This window comes from Thunnus thynnus, chromosome 10 (genome assembly GCF_963924715.1).
Source record: "Thunnus thynnus chromosome 10, fThuThy2.1, whole genome shotgun sequence".
NCBI lineage: Eukaryota > Metazoa > Chordata > Actinopteri > Scombriformes > Scombridae > Thunnus > Thunnus thynnus.
Genome location: NC_089526.1, coordinates 2,442,440 through 2,469,116, shown reverse-complemented (window position 1 = coordinate 2,469,116; position 26,677 = coordinate 2,442,440). Strand labels below are relative to the sequence as shown.

Genomic DNA, 26,677 nt, shown 5'->3' with positions numbered 1-26,677 from the left:
TTTGTAGATTTCCAAGGTCTCCAAAGGATGAATCCAATGACTTTGATGACCCTCTAATATTTCATCTAGCACCATTATGAGTTTGACATTTGTTTTATTTTTTTGTGACACCAACAAACAGCTATTTGGTTGATTAAAATTTTGACAAGATTGAGATTCATGTTCCCCACAGGATAAATTTATGCAATTTCATTTGTCCATTACAATGGTTTATGACCATACCTTTAAAACTAATGACATTCTCATTAGGTCTCATCTCTACTTTCTTTTTAGTGCTACTTGGTAAATGACAGCATGCTAACAAGCTAAACTATGAAAGTAACCAGGTAAACATTACCTGCTAATTATCAGCATGTTGAACTGAAGGAAAACACACTACTGTTCTAGAGAAATGCTGACTTGCAGGCAGATGTCAAAGAAAGAATGGGAATGCTGCTCACTCATAACTCCAGTGCAATCATTTATTCTAAAGATTGTGAGATCAAGTACAGAGCTGCTAGCAGGGCTGTAGACCTTTTTTTGACAATAGTGCAGTTCTTTTTTGCCCATTTATCTATGAGCTATATATAAGTTTAGGCTCTTGCAATATTGTGTTACTGTGTAGCTTTTGCACTCAATCTAAAGGGGTTGTGTTCAACTACATAAAACTTAAACAGAAACGGAAACTGAAAAGTAAAGCAAACTTGATACAAAAAGCAAAAGCAAAAGTGTGTCATTCAGATTCTTTATTTTAATATTTATTTTACTTTTACTTTCCCTTGTTCTCCGTATTTACTTTACTACTAAGATTTTGGTATGAGACACGACAACATTTAATTTTTTGTTTGACATGACAACCAAGGTTTCAATATTTCGTAAATATTTACTGGTTGACTTTTATACTCTCTACAAGATTTTACTTTTGATAGTTACATGTGCAAAATAATAAAGAATGACAAAGAAGACTTGACAGTATAATACAATCCAATACAAGAGCCCTGAAACAAGTGTGGCCATTGTAAGGCTTATAATGTTCAGCTTTTGACAGGTGTAATTTAGCTATCATCATTTTGACGTGGTAGTTTTGGGTACATTTGCATTTGATTTCTTCATTTTGCATTGTTTGTCCCTTCAGGCTGAACCGATGCAGTCTCACCAAGAGATGCTGTGAGAACCTGGCTTCAGTCCTGAGTACTTCATCACCTCTCAGAGAGCTTGATCTGAGTGACAATGACATTGAAGACACGGGAGTGCAGCAGCTCTGCACAGGACTGGGAAATGTGGGCTGTAAACTGGAAACCATCAGGTATCCTTTTAAGCAACTATTAATGCAACTTTAATAGTTATGAAGGGTAACAACCAGCTGTTAAATATGGATTCTGTCACTCTGTCACAGGTTGTCGTTCTGTAGCATCACAGAGAGAGGTTGTGGTTTCTTGGCCTCAGCTGTGAAGTCCAACCCGTCCCACCTGGGAGAGCTTGACTTGAGCTACAATCACCTCGGAGAAAGTGGAGTGAAGCTCATCTCTGAAGCTCTGGAGGAAGGACGATGTGAATTTACTAAACTGAGGTAAAAAAAACAGTCTGATGGTTGTTTTTAGCCGGTCAGTCGACCCACCACTTTGGTCTAGACTGCTGTCTGAACAAGTATTGAATGGATTAAGATTACATTTTGTACAGACATTCATGATCCTCAGAGGAAACATTCAAAAAACTTCAATCATCAAACTTTTGCACCACAAGCAGGCGAGAGTCGTCACTTATCCTGTGAAATATCTCAGCTTCTACTAAATGGATTGGAACAGTTTTGTACAGACATTCATGACCTTCAGAGAGGCTTTAATGCCTCTTCCTCAACATAATCCAGACAACATGTATTTCTATCTGTTCCACAGAGTCGACCACAATGCAGAACACTGGTTTAAACCAGGACTGAGAAAATGTAAGTTTGGATTTTATTTTTGGTTAAAAATCTGTTATCTGTGTGTAATCTTTGTTTATGGTTTATAAAGTGACAGTGGAGGCCCAAACAACCACAGTAATTTCATCAATCAAAGGTGGGCATGGACTTTTTATCCCAGAAAGCTCGTTAGTATTTTATTTAGCTTTGTAATTTTCAGAAACACCATAAAACCCTGGTGTGCTATTTTTGCTGCAGTTTTGATATAGCTAAATTGTGCTAACAGGGCAGGTATCGTAATCAAGTAACATTAAAGGTTCAAATTTACTGACCTAAAAAGCCGTTTGCGTGTGGATGAGAGGCAGAGGAAAAGTTCGTTTTGAAAAATATTCATATTACTGTGGACAAGGCCATAGTATTTCTAGAGAGAAGTTGAGGCTTTCTGAATGGGAGTCATTTGGAGCATCTAGCAGCCGTTGGTGGCATTTAAGATAATTCAGCCTGAAGTCGTGGTAGCTGCTGATCGGTCCTAATACATGAAGCACTCTCTGCAGCAATTTTCATCAGTCAGTGGAGGCTGTTTTTAAATATTCCTCCATGTTTTGAAGCATTTATTATCAGTTTAATCCATGGTTAGGTTAGTTTTACTGGTGAGTTAACAGAGTATGAAGCATCAGTACTGAGTGATTGACACCTGCAGTTTAAAATCCCTAAAACACTATTTAAACAGTTATTATATTGTTGACCAGAGTTATATTTGATGTTTCCTGATGCATGGATGCCTGCCTACTAGCGAACAAGTAGAAAGCATTTTCAGTTGCAGTGGTATAAACTGTAAGTATAAATGTCTAACTGTCTGAATTCTTCCTGCCATCAGATGCATGTGAGCTCACAATGGATACAAACACAGCCCACAAACTCCTCATCCTCTCTGACGGGAACCGAAAAGTTAGTCAGAGCCAAAAGGAGCAGCCATATCCCCCCCACCCAGACAGGTTCAACTACTGGACCCAAGTCCTGTTCCAACAGGGCCTGACAGGCCGCTGCTACTGGGAGGTGGAGTGGGAGGGAAGCTGGGCCGGGATGGGAGTGACCTACAAGGACATCTGTCGCAAAGGTCCAGACCAAGACTGTGTGATGGGATACAATGGGATATCCTGGGGTCTGCACTGCTCTGCTCATGGTTACCGAGCATATCATAACTTCAAGAGCATCGTCCTTCATGTCCCTCTGGCTGGTTCTCGCAGACTGGCGGTGTATCTGGACTGGGAGGCTGGCATCCTGTCCTTCTACAGAGTCTCTACTGAAGGATCACTGACACACCTGCACACCTTCTACAACAAATTCACCGAACCGCTCTACCTAGTATTTAAAGTTTGGGGTAAGGGCTCTTCAATGAGGCTTATTGAGTGAAACAGCTTAAACAGAAGAAAAGACTTGATTCGTCATTGTTCACATTAACATTGAAACTATTAAAATGATCAGTTTTACTCAGAGTTACTGACAAATCAGTCCATTTATTGATATAGAACCTCTCAAGCAAGAAATGCAGCTCTAAATGTTTCACATAAGGAGAAAACTTCATATAACTGACAATTATAAATATTAAAAGTATTTCTATCTATACAGTCCAAAAAGACAAAGTGGGAAGTTGATCTTAAGACTCAGACCTACCAAATTTGGGAAGAACTTGTAGGTGTGCCTGCTGTTCGGGTGTGTCCCAGGAATCTGTTTTTAACCATTTATACTGTACAGCTTTGTTTGTTTTGAATTCTATAAAGAGACATGGTGAGTGTTGTTCCAGAACCGGCCCCTTCATCCGTCATCTCTCCCAGTGGGGGTGACAAATGAAGCAGACCACCGTATTTTTCTGTCATTTTTACTGTAATCAACTTACTATTGTCTAATTTTCTGCTATGAGTACTACTAAGAAATCATCTCAGCTGATTAGTCAAGGATATCATGTTGAATTGAATTTTTAATCCAGCTCTACTGTTAACAATAATAGTCTAATTATTTAGTTTTAAATATGACCAAAAATCTCTCTAATCAGGGAGATGAATTTATTGTTTTTTATTCTGTAGCTGATACCATCAGGCTATTTAACTAATATTTCCATACATGTAGCTTTGCAAAGCTAGAAAACCGGAAATACCTCAGTGAAGACTTAAAAGATCCCCTCTAGACATGTTTTAAGACACATGAAAATACTCAGCTTGGAATAATAATTTGTGTCTGATATAGTTTTTCCACAAAAAAAGTTAAATTACATAAGTTAAAATTCTCCCTCATGTAAAAATCCAGAATTTCTGAATATGTAAATATTGTTCATGTCTCCTCCTTCACTGTAAAGTCCATTCTCAGAGTTTGTGCACTTGTGTAAGTTGCTTACTGGACCATGATTGGCTCCAAACTAGTTGTGATGTCATAAATCCTAACAGTATGTCCAGGTGTTAAACTGAGATTTAAGGTGAGCTCAGAGAAACTTTCCTCCTTCAGCAGATGAATGAAAACAAACTCTGCACAGAGAAGAGAACAAACATCCAACTGAAGGAACAAGAAGAAAAACATGATTTTGATTGGAGGAGGGCTTTAATATTTGGTTCAGCTGTTCATTGGCTCTACAGAAAACTCTCTGTAAATAAACAAATGTTTTCCTGTATTTTGTTTAAAAAGTTGTGATTACGAGATGTTTTGTTCACTCACACGCACGCACGCGCGCACACACACGTAGAATAGGACTAAAACTGCTGTTTATTTTTTTCTGTGTGTATGTGTGTGTGTTTTTGTAACCTATGCAATTTATCTGCTGTAACACTGAAATTACCCTTTGGGGATAAATAAAGTACTCTATCGATCTGTCTTGAAAAATTACTTAAACAATAACTTTTTCAGTGTTCAGATGTTTTGTTACAACAACATTGTTCTCATCAAGATAATTGTGAAATATGAGGAACAACGACCAGAGCCAGAGCTCTCTGAGTGTGATCCTTTTCAAACTTTGTCAGGGATCCCTCTGACCTTCATCAGACAACATGCTGCCATCTGGTGGACACATGTTGTTACAGCCTGTTCAAATCAAAACAGCTTTATTGTCCACCTTTGTTGTAATTCGTTCAGCTTTCAATGAATTAATAAATTGCCAGAAATAATTTAAAATACATGCGATTCAAAACAATAACGACATGTCCATTAATTACCGGTTTAACTGATGTTCATTTTCTTTGTACAGGAGACTCTATATTGTCTCTCTAGCTGAAAATGAAGATTCAGGAGATGACATGAATCCTCCAAGATTTTGTCTGTCATTCATTAAACAGCTGTGTCTTGGTGATAAACTAACAGGTGCTGTTTACTGCCTGATGTTGCACATCTGGAGAGTTTGGCCTTGTTGGAGATGAAGAAGAGGGCAAAGTTTAAATTTGACTGACATATTGACTTCTCTATTATTTATCTAACAGCTTCTCAGGTAATCATGGAATTTGAACCAACAGTCGTGTCACTTTTCATTTTTGCAGCCAAATGCATATTACAGCGGATGTGGAGGAGGAATGAAAGTGAAACTGTCACTACGCCACGTCCGCGCCGAAGACCTGCTCTCCCGCTTCAAATGTCGCAGTTGAATTCATATTTACCACAGGTACGTTTTTAAAACAAATATTACTGAAACTGTAAAGCGAAGAAAATGACAGTTTTCACATTTCATACAAAAGTTATAGGCCTGGTTAAATGAAAATCATAGCTGAGTGTCGGCGTCAGGGTAGGCAGACAGCAGCAATACAGAATGCATTTCCTGATAAGTTTTGGTAAAGTTTAGTGTCTCCTGGTTTTGCTGCAAAGTTGAATTTCATGTTCAGATCAGTTTTAGCTGTTTATCTTCAGTCCAGCGCTACAACAGAGATGTTTGATCTGTATTTTCTGAGACGAGGCTGAAGTTTGCTTCCGATTGGAATTTCCTACTCCGCCCGTGTATGGCGGTGTTCATTCATTGTCAAGCTAATTCATGAACTGAAAAATTGAACAAATACGGGGAAAATGAAACGAGAATAATGAGTAGAGTGAAATTGTCCTAAAGTTTGAGCATTTTAACTGTAGCATTTTTTCTTATTGTCCTTACTGATGGTAAACTGCTGAGGCCAAGGCTGTCAACAATGATTTTTCACCACAAAACATTTCTAGCATAGGTCATTGATTTTCTCTCCAAAACGCATCAAACTGACAGAAGCACTACATGTGTTCAACCGCCTGCATATTAAAGGACAGGTTCACAATTTTTCCAGTGTCTTAAACCAGCAGTCAGGTGTCCATATGAACAGTGAAAGAGGTTTTCCTCGCTGTAATCATTCCTCATGTTCATACTGGCTGTTAAAAGATCCCCTTCAAATGTGTTTTCAGCTAAGAGCTCTATCCAATACTAATACATCCATGGTTTTCAGTGTAAGTAAGGGGGGGCCAAAATCTTCGGGAGCTGAGAACGGCCATACTTGCAATTATTTTTGAAATGCCATTATCTCAAGAAAACAAACCCTACAACAGATTCAACGTCATGTAATTACAGTACACTGTAAAAGTACACAAGTATTATCGCTTGCCTAAAACATTAAAAAAAGAAACAATTACAAGCACGGACGTTGTAAGTGTAAATGTAAGTGGACTGTGTCCACGCAGTCATTTGGTTCAAAAATGCATTTAAAAGTTGATGTGAAGCTTCTATTCAGCTTCAGCAGTCTGAGTTAGTCATATCAAGTGGATATCTGACACATTTACAGTCTTTTTAGCATCAAATTCCCTCTTTGTGTTTCCTCGGACAGTGTTTCCCTGTTGAGCTGCAGGTGGAAGGATAGTAACAAAAAGAGGAACTTTGGCACTAAAAAGACTGTAACGTTGAAAGATATCTACTTGATTTGACTCATTTGGACGCTGAAGCTTCATATTAGCTTCAGATAAACTTTTAAATAGATTTTTGCACAGAAGGAGGACTGTGGATCTTGTAAGTGCATTATGAAGGGATCTTCTAATGGTCAGAATGAACAAGAGGAATGATTACAGCAAGAAAAACATGTTTCACTGTTCATTTGCGCTCCTGACTGTTGTTCTAAGACAACAGTCTTTTGAGACAGATACTGAGACTGTATTCACTAGTAGGCATTATCCGTGAATTTCCTACTGAAAAGCAGCCCAACTGTTTTTGTAAACAGTGACTGTCATCGTCACCTCTTCTTGGTTCTCTTCAGAGATGCACTGTTTTTCTGGTATTCTTTGCTTTTAAATTTGTTTGAGGTTTCAGTTTCTATGGTAGCAGAATAAGATATCTGGATAGAGAACCTGATGTTTCCCTCTTTGTTGAACCTCAAACAGTCTACTGACTTTTATATTAATATGTAACCCTAACCCTTAAAGCAAAAATGCCAAAGATTTGCTGGTTTTAGCTTCTCATATGTGATGATTTGATGCTTTCTTTGTCATACATGAGAGCAGACTGATTTTCTTGGGCTTTGGACTGTTGGTCGAAGAAAAAGAGACATATGAAGATTTCACCTTTAACAGGTATTTTTCAGTATTTTTTAGACATGATTAATCAAGAAAATAGATCAGCATGATATGAAGATGAGTGTATATGGATCTGAAGCTGGATCAGCACGTTCAACACTGTTTTCTGTCTGCTCAGAGTGATCGTGCCAAAGACTGTCCCCCAGCCTTCAGCATGAAACACAAAAAGAAACAAAAAAGGTACAGTAGGAGTTTTCTTTAAATTTGTAAATGCATATTTTTCTCTCTGTCTCATTCCTCTGTCCAGACTAAATTGCAGTTTTTTCTCCCCATTGAATCTGAGCTTTTCTAAAACCATCTCCAGAGTGTGTAAATCCTAAAATTCCAGCTTTGCATTTCAGTAGCTGGGTTTGCATCCAAATGTAGCACAAATTTTAACCTAATTTCCAGAAAAAAATAAATTCAATATAGAATATGTTTCCATCTACTACTGTTTTGTGAATATTAGGAGATAAACAGCAAGTGGCGTTAATTCTCCATTAAACCGTTGCAGAAGAAGAGGACACAACAAGATGATGTCATTAAAAGAGCGGCAGTCAAAGCTGAAACCATGCACAACCATGTGGAAAACGTGATGGAAATATGACATTTCTGTTAGTTTCATGTATCGATGTGAGGAAGGTAACAGTCTCCTCATCGCTCCACACAGATCTGATGTTTTCAGCTCTTCAATGACATTTAAGTCACATGATTCATGTACGTCATCATTTATTCACCAAGTCTGTTTACATTTGTATTTTGTCAACACAATTTTTTTCCCCCAATTTTTCCATATTTCCGCTCCAGTTTTTGCAAATTCAAAATGCAAATAGAAACAGGTGGATGGAAACACACCTAGTATTTTCAGGGAAAACTGATCTTTTGCAAAACAGAGACGTAAGCTGTTGAATGAGGTTTGGGGACTGTGTGGCAGTGAAGTTAAAAAGGACTTTGTTGTCTCTAACCTTCTCTTTGATCGTTCATCTTAAATTAAAATTAAAGAGTGGTTGTCATTGACCTTGATTATGTTGATTTTGTTAGATGTCATGATTATATAACAATAATTTGCAGCGGCTTTGGAATGACTGCTGGTTAACAGGTAGTATAAGATGTGATTAAATCAATATTTCATATATCATTCGTTCCATTGTCTGACAACAGAAAAATATGTAAATGAGACCAACTATGTTGTGATTTCAGCTACATTAAAACAGGATAAGTGATCACAGAGAGCAGGAGGGAACTGAACAGAGCTTTAACAGACTGAATCTCAGCAGAGTAACAGACTGTCTGTAGCTGTCAGTCACAGTCAGCTGTGTGACAGTAAAGTTAAGAATATAACTTTTGTTTCCGTTTACAGCTTCACTAACTTGTTGCGCTACATATCACAACTACTGGACTTTGTATTACATTATTACATTTCTCAAAGGACTTCTGTACAAAGTCAAGAGGTTGTGATATGTAGCACAACAAGTTAGTGAAGCTGTAAACAGAAACATGTTCCCGCACATGCTCAGTAGCTTCTGCCTCACACAGAACTACTCTCCAGAGACTAGGGGTGTCATAATTCTCGAAATCCACAATTTGATTTTTCTTTCAAATTTAAGGTCACAATTCAGTTCAATTTTCAATTGAAACGCTTTTTTTTTTTTTTTAGCACTGACAGCTATCAGCTGCCATTGTTAGACAACAGATCATTGGTTTTATGCCCTGACAACTTTCATTTACATTTTCAAATTCTTCTTTAAATAGATAGGATTAATCCTGTTGCACTTTTTAGACACTCCCTGTGCATTCCTCTCACAGCCAGCTGTACATAAAGACCAATCTTATCAGTCCAGCTTGGGGGACGGCTCTTTTTGGTGAAAATTAGATTGTAGCTAGTTGTCTATCTTACTACGGTAGGAAGGCATTGTTTATGTTTTTAACAACATTTTGCTTAACATGAGATTTGTTGACAATAAGAAAAATATATAAAATTGCCAGCCTTATCCTTTAACCGCATTTAATATTCCCGTTTGGCACATCCCAGATTCTGTACCTTGACTTAGTTATCTGTTTTTATTATGTGTCTGGTTTCTACTGCAATCATCAAATGACAAAGATTAAGGTCCTTACTAGACTTGATACTGAGCAGCTGCATTTTTCAGCACCAACAAAAGTCTGTATGAGATTATGTATTTCCGTTACAACAAAACTGTATCAGATTGTGGTTGCGTCCAGTGCTGCAAAAACATTGGTTGTAATCTATGTTGTTACTGATCTACTTCAGAGCTGCTGAAGCCAAGAAGATGAGAAAATCTGAGAGCAAATCAGCATCTTCAACAATCAGTTCTATGTCTGCTAAGACTGATCACTCCAGAGAATATCCTCCATTCTTCAGCACTGAACCCAGAACTTCAGGAACAAGGTACAATTTTATTATATTGGTATTGGTAATAATAATCTGTAGGGATGTATTACTCTTCAATTTTAAACTTTAATTCATATTGGAGGGGGAAATCCAGCTTAATAAAATAGCAGATTGCCGTCAGCCTGTAGGGTGAAATTACATATTTTACCATGGATAGTTAGTTTTAATATACATCAAGTTATTTATTGCAGAAGTGAATAACTCTACAAGTGAAAGTGATTACAGTCCATGAGATTTACAAGATAAAATCTATTTTGTGAGTCCAGAACAAGTGTTATTCTCCTGTTGATGAAGATGACATATTCAGGAGACATAGTGCAAAGCATTAGAGAGGACATATCATGCATGTTTCCAAGTCCATTTTTTAAATTTTTTTGCAATATTTACAGTTAAAAATGCCTTATTTATCTCAAGCCCCTCAGTTCAGCCTCTGTCTGAAACAGGCCGTTCCTGTCTCTTTAAGGCCCCGCCTCCCAATGAGCCCACTCTGTTCTGACTGGCCAGCCTCAGGAAGCTACCTCCGGCTCCGGAGGCTACGTAAACAAACTATAGTAGCAGGATTTCACTTCTTTTTCTCCTTCTTTACTCAAAATTTCAACTTCTCAAGTACATCTGTACATGTTGGAGCTGAATCAGATCTGAAATATGTGAGCGAGCAATGCAACCTGTGGAACAACTGTAGCAACAAAGGCTACTGAAATGATGGGAATTTTAAGATAAAAGGATAATGATAAATTTGATTAATTCCATAGTGGAGTAGGTAGAATATTTATCACATCTGACAAGACAGACTACTTGGTTGGTTGATTTGAAAATGTTATGTTACTATAAGGACTATATCCTTTTTTTCAGCAGCCCGACAGCATCAAGCTTTCAGCAGAACCCAGACACACTGAAGGTGAACAATACTGTATATATCAATGGACTAATGATAAAGTAAAAATACATAATGAATCATCTTTTGTTTATTATTATGTTTTTCTATAGCATTAGCTATGTCTAGTGTCATTGCATTAACATAATTTTAAAATAAAACAGTAGTGTGTAATGTCTATATCATTTTCCCTTGGGGATGTAGTATATATTAAAAAAATCTTATAGGTCAATAAAAAACTTTGTATTTGTCAGGTATTTGAATCCAAAACCATGGCCTTTCTAAAGCAAGCTGTGAAAGCACATAAGAAGGTCCTTTCTACAAAACATGAAGGACTGTTTAAGGAAGACGAGCAGGAGGATGAACTCCCTGATCCACAGGTTGAGTTTGATGATGAAACAAATGAAGCAGCTCTGAAGATTGCCCTCCATGTTTTGAGGAAGATGAACGAGGAGGAACATGCTCACACACTTGAGCAAAGTAAGAGACTTCATGTTATCTTACTAGAGCAGCTGATGTTCAATAAATGTAATACATTAAGTTTTTGTACCAATTCATCCATTTATTAACTTTGGTCCAGTGTGAAACATCTCCACACCTATCAGATAAATTTTCATGAAATTTGATGCTCCCATTCAGGGTTCCCAGAGGATGAATGATAAATATTTTAATGATCCTCTGTCCTTTCAATTAATATGACCAACAGGCCAAAATTTCAATTTGTCCAACACGTGACTGAGACCCTGTTACCCTCAGATGCACTTTGCATGCCAATATCCTGAATTCTTTGCAGGCTAATATTTGATTTTGAATTTGGGTTGAGCAAGGGTTTTTTTTTTTTGCTGATTTGTCTAATTGTCCTCATTAAAAGTATGCAAAATTTGCTATTAGCAGCTCCTGTTTTCACTGAAGCCATGTATGTACAGACAACTATCACTGCATTACTTTGATACTGAAGAAAACTTAAAATCATGATGATTCTCAGACAAGATTTGGAGTTATAAGAAGTGTTATGGTAACATAACAGTTTGGGCTTATTATTGATGTTACATATTTCTGTGCTGTTAGGATATTATGGAGAACTCGGAATGTATCAACAGAAACTAAAATCTTCTGTGAAGACAAAAAATGAGAACTTGTTGGAAGGGATAAGTGCAGAGCAATGGCCTGTGCCTTTCAGAAAGATTTACACAAAGATCTACCTGAGAGAGGGGGGCAGTGGAGGGAACAACAATGAACATGAAGTGAGACAAATTGAGACGGCCTTCAACAGACGGAAATCTTTGGAAATTCTGATCAAGTGCAAGGAGATCTTCAAGCCTTTACCCAAACAAGAAACACCAATCAGAACAGTGCTCACCATGGGGATAGCAGGCATCGGCAAAACAGTGCTGACTCAGAAGTTCATGCTGGACTGGTCAGAGGGGAAGGCCAATCAAGACATCCAGCTCCTGTTTTCAGTTCCTTTTAGGGAGCTGAATTTGTTTAAAAATGAGAAACAAAGCTTGATGGAGCTCCTGCGTAACTTCTCTCCGGACCTGAAAGAATCTGGAATCAAAGACCTGAAAATTTACAAAGTTCTGTTCATATTGGATAGTCTCGATGAATGCAGACTCCCTCTGAATTTCGAGGGAAATGAGAGATGTTGTGATGCTACACAAGCAGCCTCAGTAGATGCTCTGCTGACAAACCTAATTGCAGGTAACCTGCTACCAGAAGCCAGTCTGTGGATAACTACCCGACCTGCTGCCGCCAGCTGCATCCCTCCAGCGTATGTTGACCGGGTGACTGAGATACGAGGCTTCAACAACCTACAGAAAGAGCAGTACTTCCACAAGAAAATTGAAGATGAAAACTTGGCCAAAAGAGTAATTGCAAACATAAGGTCAGCAAGAAGTCTCTACATCATGTGCCACGTGCCGGTGTTTTGCTGGATTTCTTCTATTGTCCTGGGAAACATGTGTGCCAAAGCAGGAGGAGGAAAAATGCCAAAGACTTTGACTCAGATGTACATCCACTTTCTGGCTCATCAGACCACAAAGAAGCATGTCAAGTACGGCGAGGAGCAAGAACTGGACACCCAGGGGAATAACAAGGTGATCATGTCACTTGGGAAGTTGGCCTTCCAGCAGCTGGAGAAAGGCAACCTGATCTTCTATGAGGAGGATCTCAGAGACTGTGGTATTGATGTCAAAGAAGCATCTGTGTACTCAGGAGTGTTCACTCAAGTCTTCAGGGAAGAGTTCTGCATGCAGCAAAAAGTCTTCTGCTTTGTACATCTGTCAGTTCAAGAGTTTCTCGCAGCTTTGTATGTCCATGTGATGTATAAGGTGTCTGGTGTAAACCTGATGATCAGCTCTGAACAAATGACCCAAAAAAAGCCTGTATCTGAACTGCACAAAGCTGCAGTGGATAGAGCTTTACAAAGCAACAACGGCCACCTCGATCTCTTCCTGCGTTTCCTCCACGGACTCTCTCTGGAGTCCAGTCGGGCTCTGCTCAGAGGCCTGAAGATACAAGTAGAGACCTGCAACTCCCAAAGTCATGAAGAAACCATCATATACATCAAGGAGAGAATCAGTCAGACTCATCATCCAGAGAAGTACATCAATCTCTTCCACTGTCTGAATGAGTTGAACGACCACTCACTGGTGGAGGAGATCCAGAGCTACATGGAGTCAGACCGAGACTCAGTAATGGACGAGTGCTCTGCAGCTCAGTGGGCAGCTCTGGTCTTTGTGTTGTTGACCTCACCAGAGAAGCCAGAGGAGATCCAGCTCAAGAAATACTCCAGGACAGAAGAAGGCCTTCAGAAGCTCCTACCAGCCATCAAAGCATCCAAATCAGCAATGCAAGTCTCTCTCATCATTCAGTTTCATTTTTAATAATCATCCATTAAGGTTGCAAATTTAAATAACAAATTGACTTTGTCTTTCTGTTTATCAGGTTGAATGATTGTAATCTCACTGAAGACTGCTGTAAGGAGCTGTCCTCCACTCTCAGCTCAAACTCTAATGAGCTGAATCATTTAAACCTTAGTGACAACAACTTACAAGACTCAGGAATCGAACTTCTCTGCACCGGACTCATGAGCCGACACTGCAGACTGAAGACGCTGAGGTGAGTCAAAGCTGCAGCTAACAATAATGTGACTGAACAAAGATTTTGGAAGTCTCCAAAAATCTGACAACTCTGCAACTACAGACAGACTTAACAGTATAGTAATCACATTTTAGATGATGCTTTGCAAGTCATCGTACAAGAACTTGTGGGTTTGGCTAACAAAATATTTTGTTGTGGTAGCAGCAGTTCCACCATTTTGGCCCAAACTGAAATATCTCAACAAATATGTGTTCATTAGCGTGAAAGTTTGTAGATTTCCAAGGTCTCCAAAGGATGAATCCAATGTCTTTGGTGATCCTCTAACCTTTCATCTAGCACCTTTTTATGAGGTTTACATTTATCTTGTTTTTTTAGTAACACTAACAAACAGCTATTTGATTGATTATAATTTTGACAAGATTGAGATTCATGTTCCCCACAGGATACATTTATGCAATTTCATTCGTCCATTACAATGGTTTATGACCATACCTGCAAACTAATGACATTCTCATTAGGTCTCATCTCTACTTTCTTTTTAGTGCTAGTTAGTAAATGACAGCATGCTAACAAGCTAAACTATGATAGTAACCAGGTAAACATTACCTGCTAAGCATCATCATGCTGAACTGAAGGAAAACACACTCCTGTTCTTGTGAGGTGATGACTTGCAGGTATATGTCAAAGAAAGAATGTGAATCCTGCTCACTCATATCTCCAGTACAATCATTTATTTTAAAGATTGTGAGATTAAGTACAGAGCTGCTGGCAGGACTGTAGACTCTTTTTCTTGTAGCAATAGTGCGGTTCTTCTTTTTTTATCAATTCAGCCATGACTTAGTATAAGTTTAGGCTCTTGTAATATTGTGCTACTGTGTAGCTTTTGCACTCAGTCTAAAGAGGGTTGTCTTCAACTACATAAGATTTAATAGACAAAAAGGGAAACTAAAAAGTAAAGCAAACATGATACAAAAAGCAAAAGTGTGTCATTCAGATTCTTTATTTCAATATTTTATTTTACTTTTACTTTCCCTTGTTGTCTGTATTTGCTTAAGGTGTTAGTATGAGACATGACAACATTTGACTTTTTGTTTTGACATGACAACCAATGTTTCAATATCTAGTACACATTTACTGGTTGACTGTTAAACTCTCTACAACATTTTACTAATAATAGTTACATGTGCAAAATCATACAGAATGACAAAGAAGACTTGACAGTGTAATATAATCCAATACAAGAGCCCTGAAATAAGTGCAGCTTGTAAAGCTTATAATGTTCAGTTTTGACAGGTTTGATTTAACTATGTGATCATTTTAATGTGGTAGTTTTTTGTATCTTTGCATTTGATTTCTTCATTTTGCATTGTTTGTCCCTTCAGGCTGAACCGATGCAGTCTCACCCAGAGATGCTGTGAGGACCTGGCTTCAGTCCTGAGTTGTCCTTCATCACCTCTCAGAGAGCTCGACTTGAGTGACAACAACATCAGAGACTCAGGAGTTCAGCTGCTCTGCAAGGGACTGGGAAATGTGGGCTGTAAACTGGAAACCATCAGGTATCCTTTTAAGCAGACTAGTAATGCAACTTTAATAGTTATGAAGAGTAACAACCAGCTGTTAAAGATGGATTCTGTCACTCTGTCACAGGTTGTCGTTCTGTAACATCACAGAGAAAGGTTGTGGTTTCTTGGCCTCGGCTGTGAAGTCCAACCCGTCCCACCTGGGAGAGCTTGACTTGAGCTACAATCACCTTCGAGGAAGTGGAGTGAAGCTCATCTCTGAAGCTCTGGAGGAAGGACGATGTGAATTTACTAAACTGAGGTAAAGAAAACAGTCTGATGGTTGTTTCTAGGCTGTCGGTCCACCACTTTGATCTAGACTGAAATATCTCAAAAAGTATTGAATGGTTTAAGATGAAATTTTGTACAGCCATTTGTGATCCTCAGAGGAAACATTCAGACAACTTCAGTGATCCTCTGTCAAACTGTTGCGCCACCAGCAGGTGAACATCTTCTGTGAAATATCTCAACCTCTATTAAATGGATTTGCACACAGTTTTGTACAGACATTCATGGCTCCCAGAGGATGTATCCTACTGATTTTGGTAAATTTTTTTTTTTTTTTAATGCTGGCGCCACCATCATGTTGACATTTGTGGTTTTGAGTCAAATATTTCAACAACTATTAGATGGATTGCCATGAAATTTGTTTCACCATCGTCAAGTCAAAATTTTCATTTGTCCCAAACTTTGATTCATGACTAAATATCTCCAAAAGTGAATGACTTCAGCCTCTGTCTGTGTCTGTGTTTAGTGTTGTTTTTTAATGCTGTGATGTTTTCATGGGTCAAATTAAGAAGTTTGAACAACCTTCAGAGAGGCTTTAATGCCTCTTCTTCAACATAATCCAGACAAAATGTGTTTCTATCTGCTCCACAGAGTCGACCACAATGCAGAACACTGGTTTAAACCAGGACTGAGACGATGTAAGTTTGAATTTTTTATTTGTCAAAAATCTGTTAGACATGGAGTACTATACTTCTGTGTTGAAAATGACAGTGGAGGCCCAAACAACCCCAGTAAAGGCAATTAAGAAAGAAATACCATAAAACCCTGGTGTGTCATTATTACTACAGTTTTGCTCTAGCTAAACTGTGCTAACAGGGCAGGTATCGTAATCAACTAACATTAAACTTAGTGAAATATTATGACAATAGTCCAACTCAGTGTGAGTCCCGGAGCCGGTGAGAGCAGGAGGTAAGCCAAATGTCAATCACAGCTGTCACTCAACACCAACACGGCAGACATCAAAACTACTATAAGCAGTGGTGGAAAGTAACTAAGTACATTTACTCAAGTACTGTACTTATGTACAATTTTGAGGTACTTGTACTTTACTTGAGTATTTCCATGTGATGCTACTTTGTACTTCCACTCCATTACATTTCAGAGGGAAATATTGTACTTTCTACTCCACTACATTTATTTGACAGCTTTGAAGAAGATTTGACACAATGGATAATATAAAATACAACACATTGTTAAAGATGAAACCAGTGGTTTCAAACCTTTTTGGCTTTTGACGTCTTACAAAAAGCAGTGTGTAGTCAGGGTCACATTTCACATGTCTATGAGTTGTACCGTGTTTCAGCAAAGCATCTCTCACTCCCAGTCAGTCTGCCCCCCCACCACGCTGTATGTACACACAAAAACACACACACAGACGCTCCTGTTGCTCTGTGACTGCTGGCTGGTGAGAGCCAATCCGCACCGCCCAACTCGCACAAATATGCGTTAATCAACCACCCGGACCTGACCCGACCCACAAACCGCCAACTTTTTTTTTACCAACTGTGTTTTATAAACACCAGTAGGCTCAGGGAGCTGTCACTGGGCAGCAACGCCCTGACATTTTGTTGTGAAATGCATGCTTATTAAGACCTTTGAATTACCAACAGTAAAAACAAACAGGGTAACCTATGTTCTGCTCTCTCTCCGGAGCTTGTTCTCTGCTCCTTTGTTGAGGAAATAATGTGCTGTGTGTGCTCGGGAATGGACAACTTGTCATTGCGGGGGTGTTTTTGTTGTGAAATGTGTAGTGGTTGATGGAAACAGCTAGCTGTTTCATTAGCTAGAGAGGGTGTTGCAGGGTGTTTCTAGTCGGGTTTACCATTTTTGTTGTGTTGTTGTGTAGTTATGCCGGTCGTTTGTTTATGTTAGCGGAGAGAGGCAAGGTACTCGGGAATGTCCAAAAATGTCAATTCCATTGGATTTTTGCGGAAAATCCGGCCCAGGTCCTTCACACAGAAATCAGTCCATAGAACCTTAAAGTAAAGTAAGTTAAGTAAATCTGAATACTTTCTCCACCACTGACTATACTGTAAGTCTTCAAATCGTATTACAGGTAATAAATTCCAAAATGACCACCAGCACACTTATTAGAGGGCTTGAATTTAAAGATTGAGACCTTAATAACTCACTGAAAATAATGATTGACTTAGTATTTCTAAAGAGAAGTTGAGCCTTTTTGAATGGGAATCATTTGGAGCATCTAGTGGCACTTTAAGGTACTCCAGCCTGAAGTCGTGGTTGTATAGACTTGTTATTATGGATCAAACTGCTTTTCTGGCAAGACCCGCCCTACTCTGCCTCCCACTGGCTAGTACCTGTTGCCTTTGTTGCTTGGGTTGGTTAGGTTTAGGCATGAGGAGTGAGACTGGTTAGGATTAGGGTAAGAGTATCAGGGTAAGCCAGTCAGAGACAGAGTAGGGTGGGTCTTGCCAAGAAAAGCAGCGGGATCCATAATAACATGGTATAGATGCCTGCCAGCCAACGAGTAGTAAGTCCCTTCAGTGCCGGTGGTATAAACTGTCAATATAAATGTCTGACTGCTTGACTTCTTCCTGCCATCAGATGCATGTGAGCTCACAGTGGATACAAACTCAACCCACAAACTCCTCATCCTCTCTGAAGGGAACCAAAAAGTTAGCCAGGGTCAAAAGGAGCAGCCGTACCCCGACCACCCGGACAGGTTCGACTACTGGACCCAAGTCCTGTTCCAACAGAGCCTGAAGGGCCGCCACTACTGGGAGGTGGAGTGGGAGGGGAACTGGGCCGGGATGGGAGTGACCTACAAGGACATCCGTCGCAAAGGTCCAGACCATGACTGTGTGATGGGATACAATGGGGTATCTTGGAGTCTTCACTGCTCTGCTCATGACTACCGAGTGCATCATAACTTCAAGACCATCGTCCTTCATGTCCCTCCGGCTGGCTCTAGCAGACTGGCAGTGTATCTGGACTGGGAGGCTGGCATGCTGTCCTTCTACAGAGTGTCTACTGAAGGATTGCTGACACACCTGCACACCTTCCACACCAAATTCACCAAACCGCTCTACCCCGTTTTCAGAGTTTGGGGAGTGGGCTCTTCAATGAGGCTTGTTAAGTGAAACAGCTTAAACAGAAGAAAAAGCTGTTCATGTTTGCTGTTTTACTTTTTACTTGATGGTGTTTAAATCCAAAATACTGTGAAAGAAATATCAAAGGAACATTCCACCAATTCTACACATAAAGATCAGTTTACTTGCTGTTGTCAGTCCTACTCAGCCTATAAAAACTGTTGTATAATCACTTCTGTCAAATCTCAGAAAATAACCCTGATGATGTCATAGTGATGTCATCAGGGTTATCTCAGCCTGGGCTCTGAGACTAAAAATTTATAACGGGAAGATGTGACTGTTTACCAGACAGGGAGGCTCTAATGAAAAACACTATTCAGGTGCATTATGGGAAATGTAGAATCCACTGCGTGACTCTTACTGCTGACTGGATATGTCAGCTTTGCTACTTCAGTTTTCATGATTTTTTGCAATTTTTGTCTTGCAAGTCCAACAACTTTATTAATGAAATTTAATGAAGCAACAAGTTAAACCTGCATTAACTGTTTTTTTGTCCACTAGTTTTCATCAGAAACAAGCAGTGAACACAACACTGACATATCATCACATTTTAAGTTGATATGTTGAACTTGTTAGCAAACAGTTGCTTTATTTCCACATTCAGCAGTTACGGAGCAACATTATCATTCATGTGGAGTCGTGTTTCTGTCCACCTGGTGAATATAAGTCCAATATTCACTCTCTTTTAGCTCTGTTTTTGCTCTCTACCAACTCCTGAGGGAAATATCTGGCTCTTTAGCTGCTAAATGCTCCACTATGTTCACCAGCTAGTCTACAGCTAACTGTGTCTGTTTGCAGTTTGGTGCTGAGCAGGTAGTGTACAGTGGCTTTTTACAGCTTTTTCTCTGAAAACAGCTATGTATATTTATAGTTTGATGGTAGATATATTTTGTCTCTGAGCAGTTTACAGCAGGTCCTTTTCTCTCATTTTTCTTTCTCATTTTTCTTTCTCATTCTCACTCAGAACACATTTATATCTGAATATATGTGTATATATATGTTTATATCTGTTCAACCAGAATAAATTTGTTCTTCACAAACACAAATGGTTGGCTGTTAAATAGAAATGTATTGGTGACATTTTCGCTCGTTAGATACAGTCCTTAACAGTGTTATAAATCTATTATATTCTTAAAGAACAGTTCACAATTTTCAAGTGTGTGTTAAACCAGCAGTCAGGTGTCCATATGAGCAGTGAAAGAGGTTTTCCTCGCTGTAATCATTGCTCCTGTTCATACTGGATATTAAAAGATCCTTCAAATGTGCTTTCAATGGAAGTGATGGAGGCCAAAATCCACAGTGTTTTCACACAGTCATTTAAAAGTTGATGTGAAGCTTATATGAGGCTTCATACAAATATTTTTTAAAATATTTGTTAGTTAGAGGTCTATCTGCAATGAGGTGAAGAGTAAAGTTTTAGCTCAGTAGTCAGCGCAGTTGTCTATGATCTGGGAGACTCCAGTTCGAGACCCAGTTTGGGGACCTCCTTCGTAAGGTAGTTTATTCATGAACACTTATTGTAAAACGTTAATTTTCCAAAATTAAAAGCATAATAAAAGCAAAAACAGGGTTTTTAAGCCTCTTTCCACTTTTATTCGAATACAAATACAAATAATTTTGCTGCCTCAACAAATACAGATACAAATACAAATACTGGACTCTCTGCACATCCCTAGTATTTATATTTTTCTTTATTTACACTTTTAGCCTAAACTTAAGACATTTACATTCTAATCTATTAAAACATATTGATAGCTCAGCCATTAACCATTAACATTTTAAATAACTATTTAAAAAATGTTTCAATATTATTTTATATAATGTAATATTATGTAATGTACTGTGTGGTGTAGCCTGACCGGAGTGGCTGGTCACTTGGTAGGAGGCAGACACAGAAAACCTTGTCCAGGTATCACAAGGTGGTTTATTTACAAGAAAAAGTGGCACCATGCTACACATGTAACAAAAAAAGAAGGATCAGCCATTCCACTCCTTGCTCTCCCTGACTTCATCTCTGGCTCTCCCCCTGGCACCACATGTTTCTTTTGTTTGGTTTTGTTGCATTTCTCTTTGGTTTACACCCTACAACATTACACATTCACACATCCACACACCAACTCTACTGATCTACTGATTGACCACTTTACACATTAGATTACTATTTTGTTGTAATTTCTTTAAAAATAAATAAAATTGCGTACAACCGTTTGTATTCTCCTGTTTTTGTCACGGCCTAAGAGCCGGGTTGTAACAAATAACATAATTTACTACCACCTCCCCCCCATTATCCATCATCCATCATCCATCACTAATGATGTCACCCAGTGTATGAATACAGGACATTATTGGGTGCCTCCTCCTTATGTCTGGAGCACTTGGTGGGTATGCGCAGAAAGAAAATGATTAAATTATGAAACGCAGAACCAACCCAATAAACAAACAAACTAAACTTAACAATACTTGTCGGTGTTTTACTTTATCCAAAAATGTTACTGGTATGTGAACTGTAACCAAACATAATGCAAACCGGAAATAGTTTGTGTCTGCAAGTTACAAATTAATGCTGGACCTATGGCTAAACAAACAATTAACAAGCATGGTTAAATTCATAATCTATGTGGCATTTATGGTGAAAATGAGGACAAATGCTGTATTCTCACCCACTTTGTCATACTGGTAATATTTTTCTATATATATTTCTATCTTTAATGAAGCTAAAAATTGCAGTTTGATAATTAAACAGGATCACTTGATAAACTCTGAAGGGGTATAGCAGCGTCCATTTCTGTAACACTACAACACCACTTGATGGCGCTAAAGTGATCATTTTCAGATTCTTCACAAATTGACAAATATTCATCATGATTTCCCAGAAAAGTCATGTTTTCATATTTTATATTTAGTTTGACCAACAGTCCAAAAAATCCCCAGAGAAATTTAATTTACAATGACATGAAATGAAAAAAAGACACAATTTTTGATATTAAATGAATTAAGTTAATTTTGAATTAATTAACAAAGTAGTACTACTACTGCAGTTAGTCATTAGTGCAATCCTGTGTATTTATCAGTCATTTTAGGGTTACTGAGTTTTGGTGTATAATATCCTGGTTTCAGGGTGTTAAATTGTATCAGAGTCCACATTTAATACACATGTAATGGCACTATATACTTAAAGCTGTCCAGTTGTGATCGGATCACCCAAGATGCATATTAATGCCAGGTGTAAACAGGGCCATTGGCTACTCTAAAATGTAGTTTTAGATTTTGTCAATTAATATTGTATGTTAGTATGTGTGTTTATATCATCCAATGAGTCTGCTTTAATTAAACTTTTATTCCACTGCCTTTAAGCCCCTAACATAATTCCATAATCTTTGATAACACTAACATCATGTCTAGTACCATTCTGCTTGTTTTTCTCTCAAAATGCTAAAGCCATTATCAAAAATGCAAAAATAGAAATCATGCAATTGTTAAATTGTAAATATTTTTGATTCAAAGAATAAGAGCATTCAGGAGTTGAACCCACCTGTCAATGGACACAAGACCCAGACTCCAGCTTCTCATCCCAGCACATCGAACTCCATTTCTGTGAGAAGTCACCCCAAGGCAAGTATTCCTACAAAACCTTCAACTTGCTTGAACCCTGGTGCTTTCATAATTTGTAATTTCATTGACAATTCAGAGCTAAGTTGTTTTATTATTGATTTGACTTGCTGATTCTCTGGAAACAGTCATCTCATGTGTTTATCAGGTCTTTCATACCAACTACACAATAGATAACTCTGCATCATGCGTTTGAAACATTCACTAGCCATAGCCTTGTGTACCAGTTTCCCTTTCCCTTTGTGTCCTGTTTGTAAAATGTTGTAATGTTTAGTACTTGTATTTGTAGTATTAGTAATAAATGTATATAACTAAAAGTGAGCTTGTTGGTGTTTTCTTGTGCTTGCATCTCAGTCACTTACTAACTTTCCCTATTATTGTACACACTCTAATATGAGTTGCTATTATGTGTGTAAATATATATATATATATATATATATATATATATATATATATATATATGTCGCTGGACAAATCATTTCATTTATTTGAGTTGTGCACAATAATAATTCATAAAATCCTCAATCCTCATGAAATCATAAAACTATTTGAACTATTTGGAACAAACACTTTGAATCCAAAACAATCAAGCTCTTTAAACACAGTTTGAAGTGTTGCATGACTCCCACTGACACTGAACACCAACCCAAAACCCCATTTCTAGAATATTAGCTGAAATATCTGATATAAATCAACATCTTTACGTTTTCTAAGTATAGAACATCCAGATGAAGTGCAATTATTAGTTTGGCTGTAATACATATTTGATATATTCACTAAATATATCTTTTTACAACCTACCTACCTACCCCTACAACTCTACCCAAACTCTACCCAAACTGGAAGAACTACAACTGTGGTGCTAATTTATATCAAGCTACATGGTGTGGCTCCAGGGAGTTGTAGTTTTTAAAAAATATTAGTGTTTTTCCTAGAATTGGGAGTTGTAAATACTGAATTGAGAGTACTACGAGGAGTTTAAGGGGATGGTAAATACATTTGTGAAATCAGATTTTAAATATCTAATTGTTAAATGGGTGAAAATGAATTTTAACTATATTTTACCCATATTTTACAGCGCCCCCAGTTGTTGACTATACTCACATGATAGCTGAGGTCAAGAGCTCTTTATAACAGTTGGTCCCATGTCTGCAGCTCCTTTTTGTTTCTAAATTATAAGCCTTCAAATATGCACTGAGGCCAACGTTCAAAGGTCAGTATTTCAAAGCAGGAGCCATGTAGAATCTTCATACTGACATATGTTACTCATTTACAACAATGCATTTGGTTTAGCTCTATGACAAAGTTTTATTTTTCTCATTTCATGGACACAAGCCATCCCAGGCCTGGTGTCAGAGAGCACTTTGATAATTAATAATAATTAATAATCACAAAACATTGGTAAAAAAGAGGTGTAGCCACTAGCCAGCTGTAGGGACATGTATGGTTCAAATTTTTTTCAAATCTTTCTCTTATTCATAAACAAGTTATTTGTCCCGTTTTGCACATATCACAGAGATTCAGCAGACTGCATTAATGCCATCTCAGGACTTTTTATTTCCTTGTTGCAATAAAAGGCATACATCAGATTTTATGATCCAGCTGGTAAAGTTTTATACTGTCTGTTAATATTTGACTTTCGTTCCAAAGTTCAGAGCTGTTGTTCTGTGATCAGATTTCCTTGAAGAACACTTCAGGTTCTGTTTGTTCTTCTGGTTGGTTTCCTGGTTGAAGCTGCTGATTATTTTCATCTTCACTCGTCAGTTTGATTCAGATTATTTTCAGCATCTAAAGGTAACGTAACCAACATTTTTCATCATGTTTGTGTCTGCATGTGTTAAAATGATCTGATTACAGTAGAGATGGTTGTTATAGTGATGAGTTATGTTGCTTTGTTGTCTGCACTGGTGGAATGAACGAAATGCCAGAAGAAAGAAATGAGTGTTTATCAATATTCTTTATTGGTTCTTTTTCATTACTTAAGAATTTGGGCTTTTTAATTATTACTTTAAAAAAGAATAAATTCAGAACAGGTTTAGGATCATTTATATTTTAAATATGACAAGATATCGTTTCTTACAGCAGCAACAGTAATGTTTCCATCAGCAAAGTCACTATATAAATTTAATAATATCATACTTGAAAGAAATAAAAAATGTCACTAAAATATATAATATTCCTGACATTAAAATACTGAGTGAAGTTTAAAAAGAATGAAGAACACAGACATCACGTCAGTATCCTCATCCCGTCCTCTTCCTCCTCCCCCTCCCTCTGTTGCTGGTTGAGAGGAGGGGCTGTTTCAGCCAGTAGCCAAGTTTACAGGAATTTAACAAATTTTGATACATGTTACAAATTAAACTAAACACAAACACCAACAAATCGAGCAGAGAGGACAGAGAAGCTGGTGTAACCATTAATGACAGCAAACCGCGGTGGAGACTCAGCATAGTTTCGCCTGTGTCTACACAAGAGGCGTTCAGGTACAATACGAGTGTAAGTCAACCACGTTTTCGAAGCGTTCAGAGTATATTTTACATTTGTATGTAGTTACGCTCGTAAAATGGAGGAAAATAGACTTGACAGCGCTGTGAAAAAACATAAGAAAACCTGAAGTCTAATGATGAAATTGTGGAAATGTGCATTTGAATGAGTAAACTAGCATTACAAACAGTGTCCCCCATTTAAAAATATTGCTTCCAGCGCCGACCCGATGATTGCCCCCCGTGAAATCACACCGACCCTGTTGAGAAACGTTAATCTAAGGCCTAACTACAGGCTTGGAGGAAGGCCAGAAGTGCTTGGTTAGGGATGAAAAGACCAACCTGTTCTTATTCATGCATAAGTCACTATTTACACAACCCTGTAGATTTGTTGTATCTTTATGATTCTTGGTTTTGGGATTTTTTGACAACATGACAAATAGTAGCCCACAATCAGAGTATGTTTTATTAGCCAATGCAGGCATACAAAAAATGTGTCTTGGCATTTGCTCACAAAAAACACAACACAGAAGAATAAAAATAGACAAAAGTAAGGCAATAATAATAATAATGAAACAAATAAATATTAAAATTAAATTGAAATTTTAAAATCTATTTACAGAATGGAACAGTAATAGTTTTAAAATGGGATATAAAACTTGAAATGAAATATTGACTATATAAAGGAAAAATGAACTGCGCTATGGACAAAGAAATAAAGTGTATGAAATATATGAAGGTGACGAGAGTAACAATTAAACATCACATGTGCATACATAATGTAACAGTGGAGGTTTAATGCAGTGCTTATCTGAAGTCCAGTTTGATGAAATATATGGAAGTGACAAGTGCAGGGATTAAATGAGGGATGTGAAATGTGAAGTCCAGTTTGATAACTCTGTCTACATCCTGTTCACACACACGTAGACACACAGATAAGGTTGGGCTGCTTTATTGGATGATGTGGCTCAATATTAAAATGAAATGAAATAAAAGGAGGTTTAACAGCCCAGCAGAACACAGTGTACCTACTCAAACTGCTTAACTGCCTTGTGGGTGTGTGTGTGTTATAGTGAGGTTAATTATCATATAACTGTATATACTGTCATAAAATTATGTAATAAAATGCAATAAACACAACAGTTGCATGAGTGTGTGTGTGTGTGTGTGTGTGTGTGTGTGTGTGTGTGACTTGCTGCATACAGTATGTCCTTCATACGTTATATATTGCCACAGCACACAGTTTGACTCTTCTACTTTTTTGTGCAGAATATGAAGCAACAGCAGTTTGTTTTATCAGTTTGTATGTGAAACAGTCGAGTTCACTGAAATATCAACTTCAAAGTTCATCAAACTTTTTTTTAGTGTACAAACTTGCTGCTGAGCTCAAACATTAGCTTTTGCTTCATTGCTTCATGCAAAAGAATGAGACTGCTGGCCTCAGTGTTAGCATGGTGCTACACATCATGTCAGTGTCCTCTGGTCACCTCAGCTTTATCTCCTCAGAGTTATTCATGTGCTATTCATGGAGGTCTTGTATTCTGGTTTAACTTTGCACCACTGAAAGGACATTACAGAGAACAACTACCTCTATGTTATGTATAGAAACACTCTGTGTCCTCTGTACAAACATTTGTACTCCAAGGACTCAGGTTTGATCATAATCCGTTTTTATGACATTATATTATTTTGACCTTTATGACTGTGGTGCAGCTTTTACTGCTGTGATGATGACATCTTCTTTTACAGTGTCACCAGGTAAAGGATGAAACAATATTCAGGAGCCCAAATGAACATTAAAGCTGTTTTTCTTGCTGTAATCATTCCTCCT

At 37.9% G+C, this 26,677-nt stretch overlaps 1 protein-coding gene across 22 annotated transcripts in view; it reads left to right on the top strand.

Annotated features, from left to right (window-relative positions):
• Positions 1-26,677, top strand: part of LOC137190750 (NLR family CARD domain-containing protein 3-like) — a 71,976-nt gene that overhangs the window by 28,872 nt on the left and 16,427 nt on the right. For 5 of the 22 annotated variants that reach the window (XM_067600350.1, XM_067600353.1, XM_067600352.1 and 2 more), the window contains 8 exons: positions 10,674-10,719; positions 10,950-11,175; positions 11,764-13,546; positions 13,642-13,815; positions 15,180-15,353; positions 15,445-15,618; positions 16,236-16,282; positions 18,210-21,179. The exons of 4 other annotated variants lie outside the window; for them this stretch is intronic. In XM_067600350.1, the coding sequence (XP_067456451.1) occupies positions 10,674-10,719; positions 10,950-11,175; positions 11,764-13,546; positions 13,642-13,815; positions 15,180-15,353; positions 15,445-15,618; positions 16,236-16,282; positions 18,210-18,745 (3,160 nt within the window). In that variant the 3' untranslated portion in view covers positions 18,746-21,179. Of the gene's footprint in view, positions 1-1,114; positions 1,286-1,375; positions 1,550-1,874; positions 1,922-2,756; positions 4,737-5,379; positions 5,520-7,357; positions 7,427-7,547; positions 7,610-9,680; positions 9,819-10,673; positions 10,720-10,949; positions 11,176-11,763; positions 13,547-13,641; positions 13,816-15,179; positions 15,354-15,444; positions 15,619-16,235; positions 16,283-18,209; positions 21,180-24,066; positions 24,158-26,677 lie in introns of those variants that run through there. 13 more of the 22 variants (XM_067600355.1, XM_067600347.1, XM_067600362.1 and 10 more) reach the window with 11 other exon arrangements.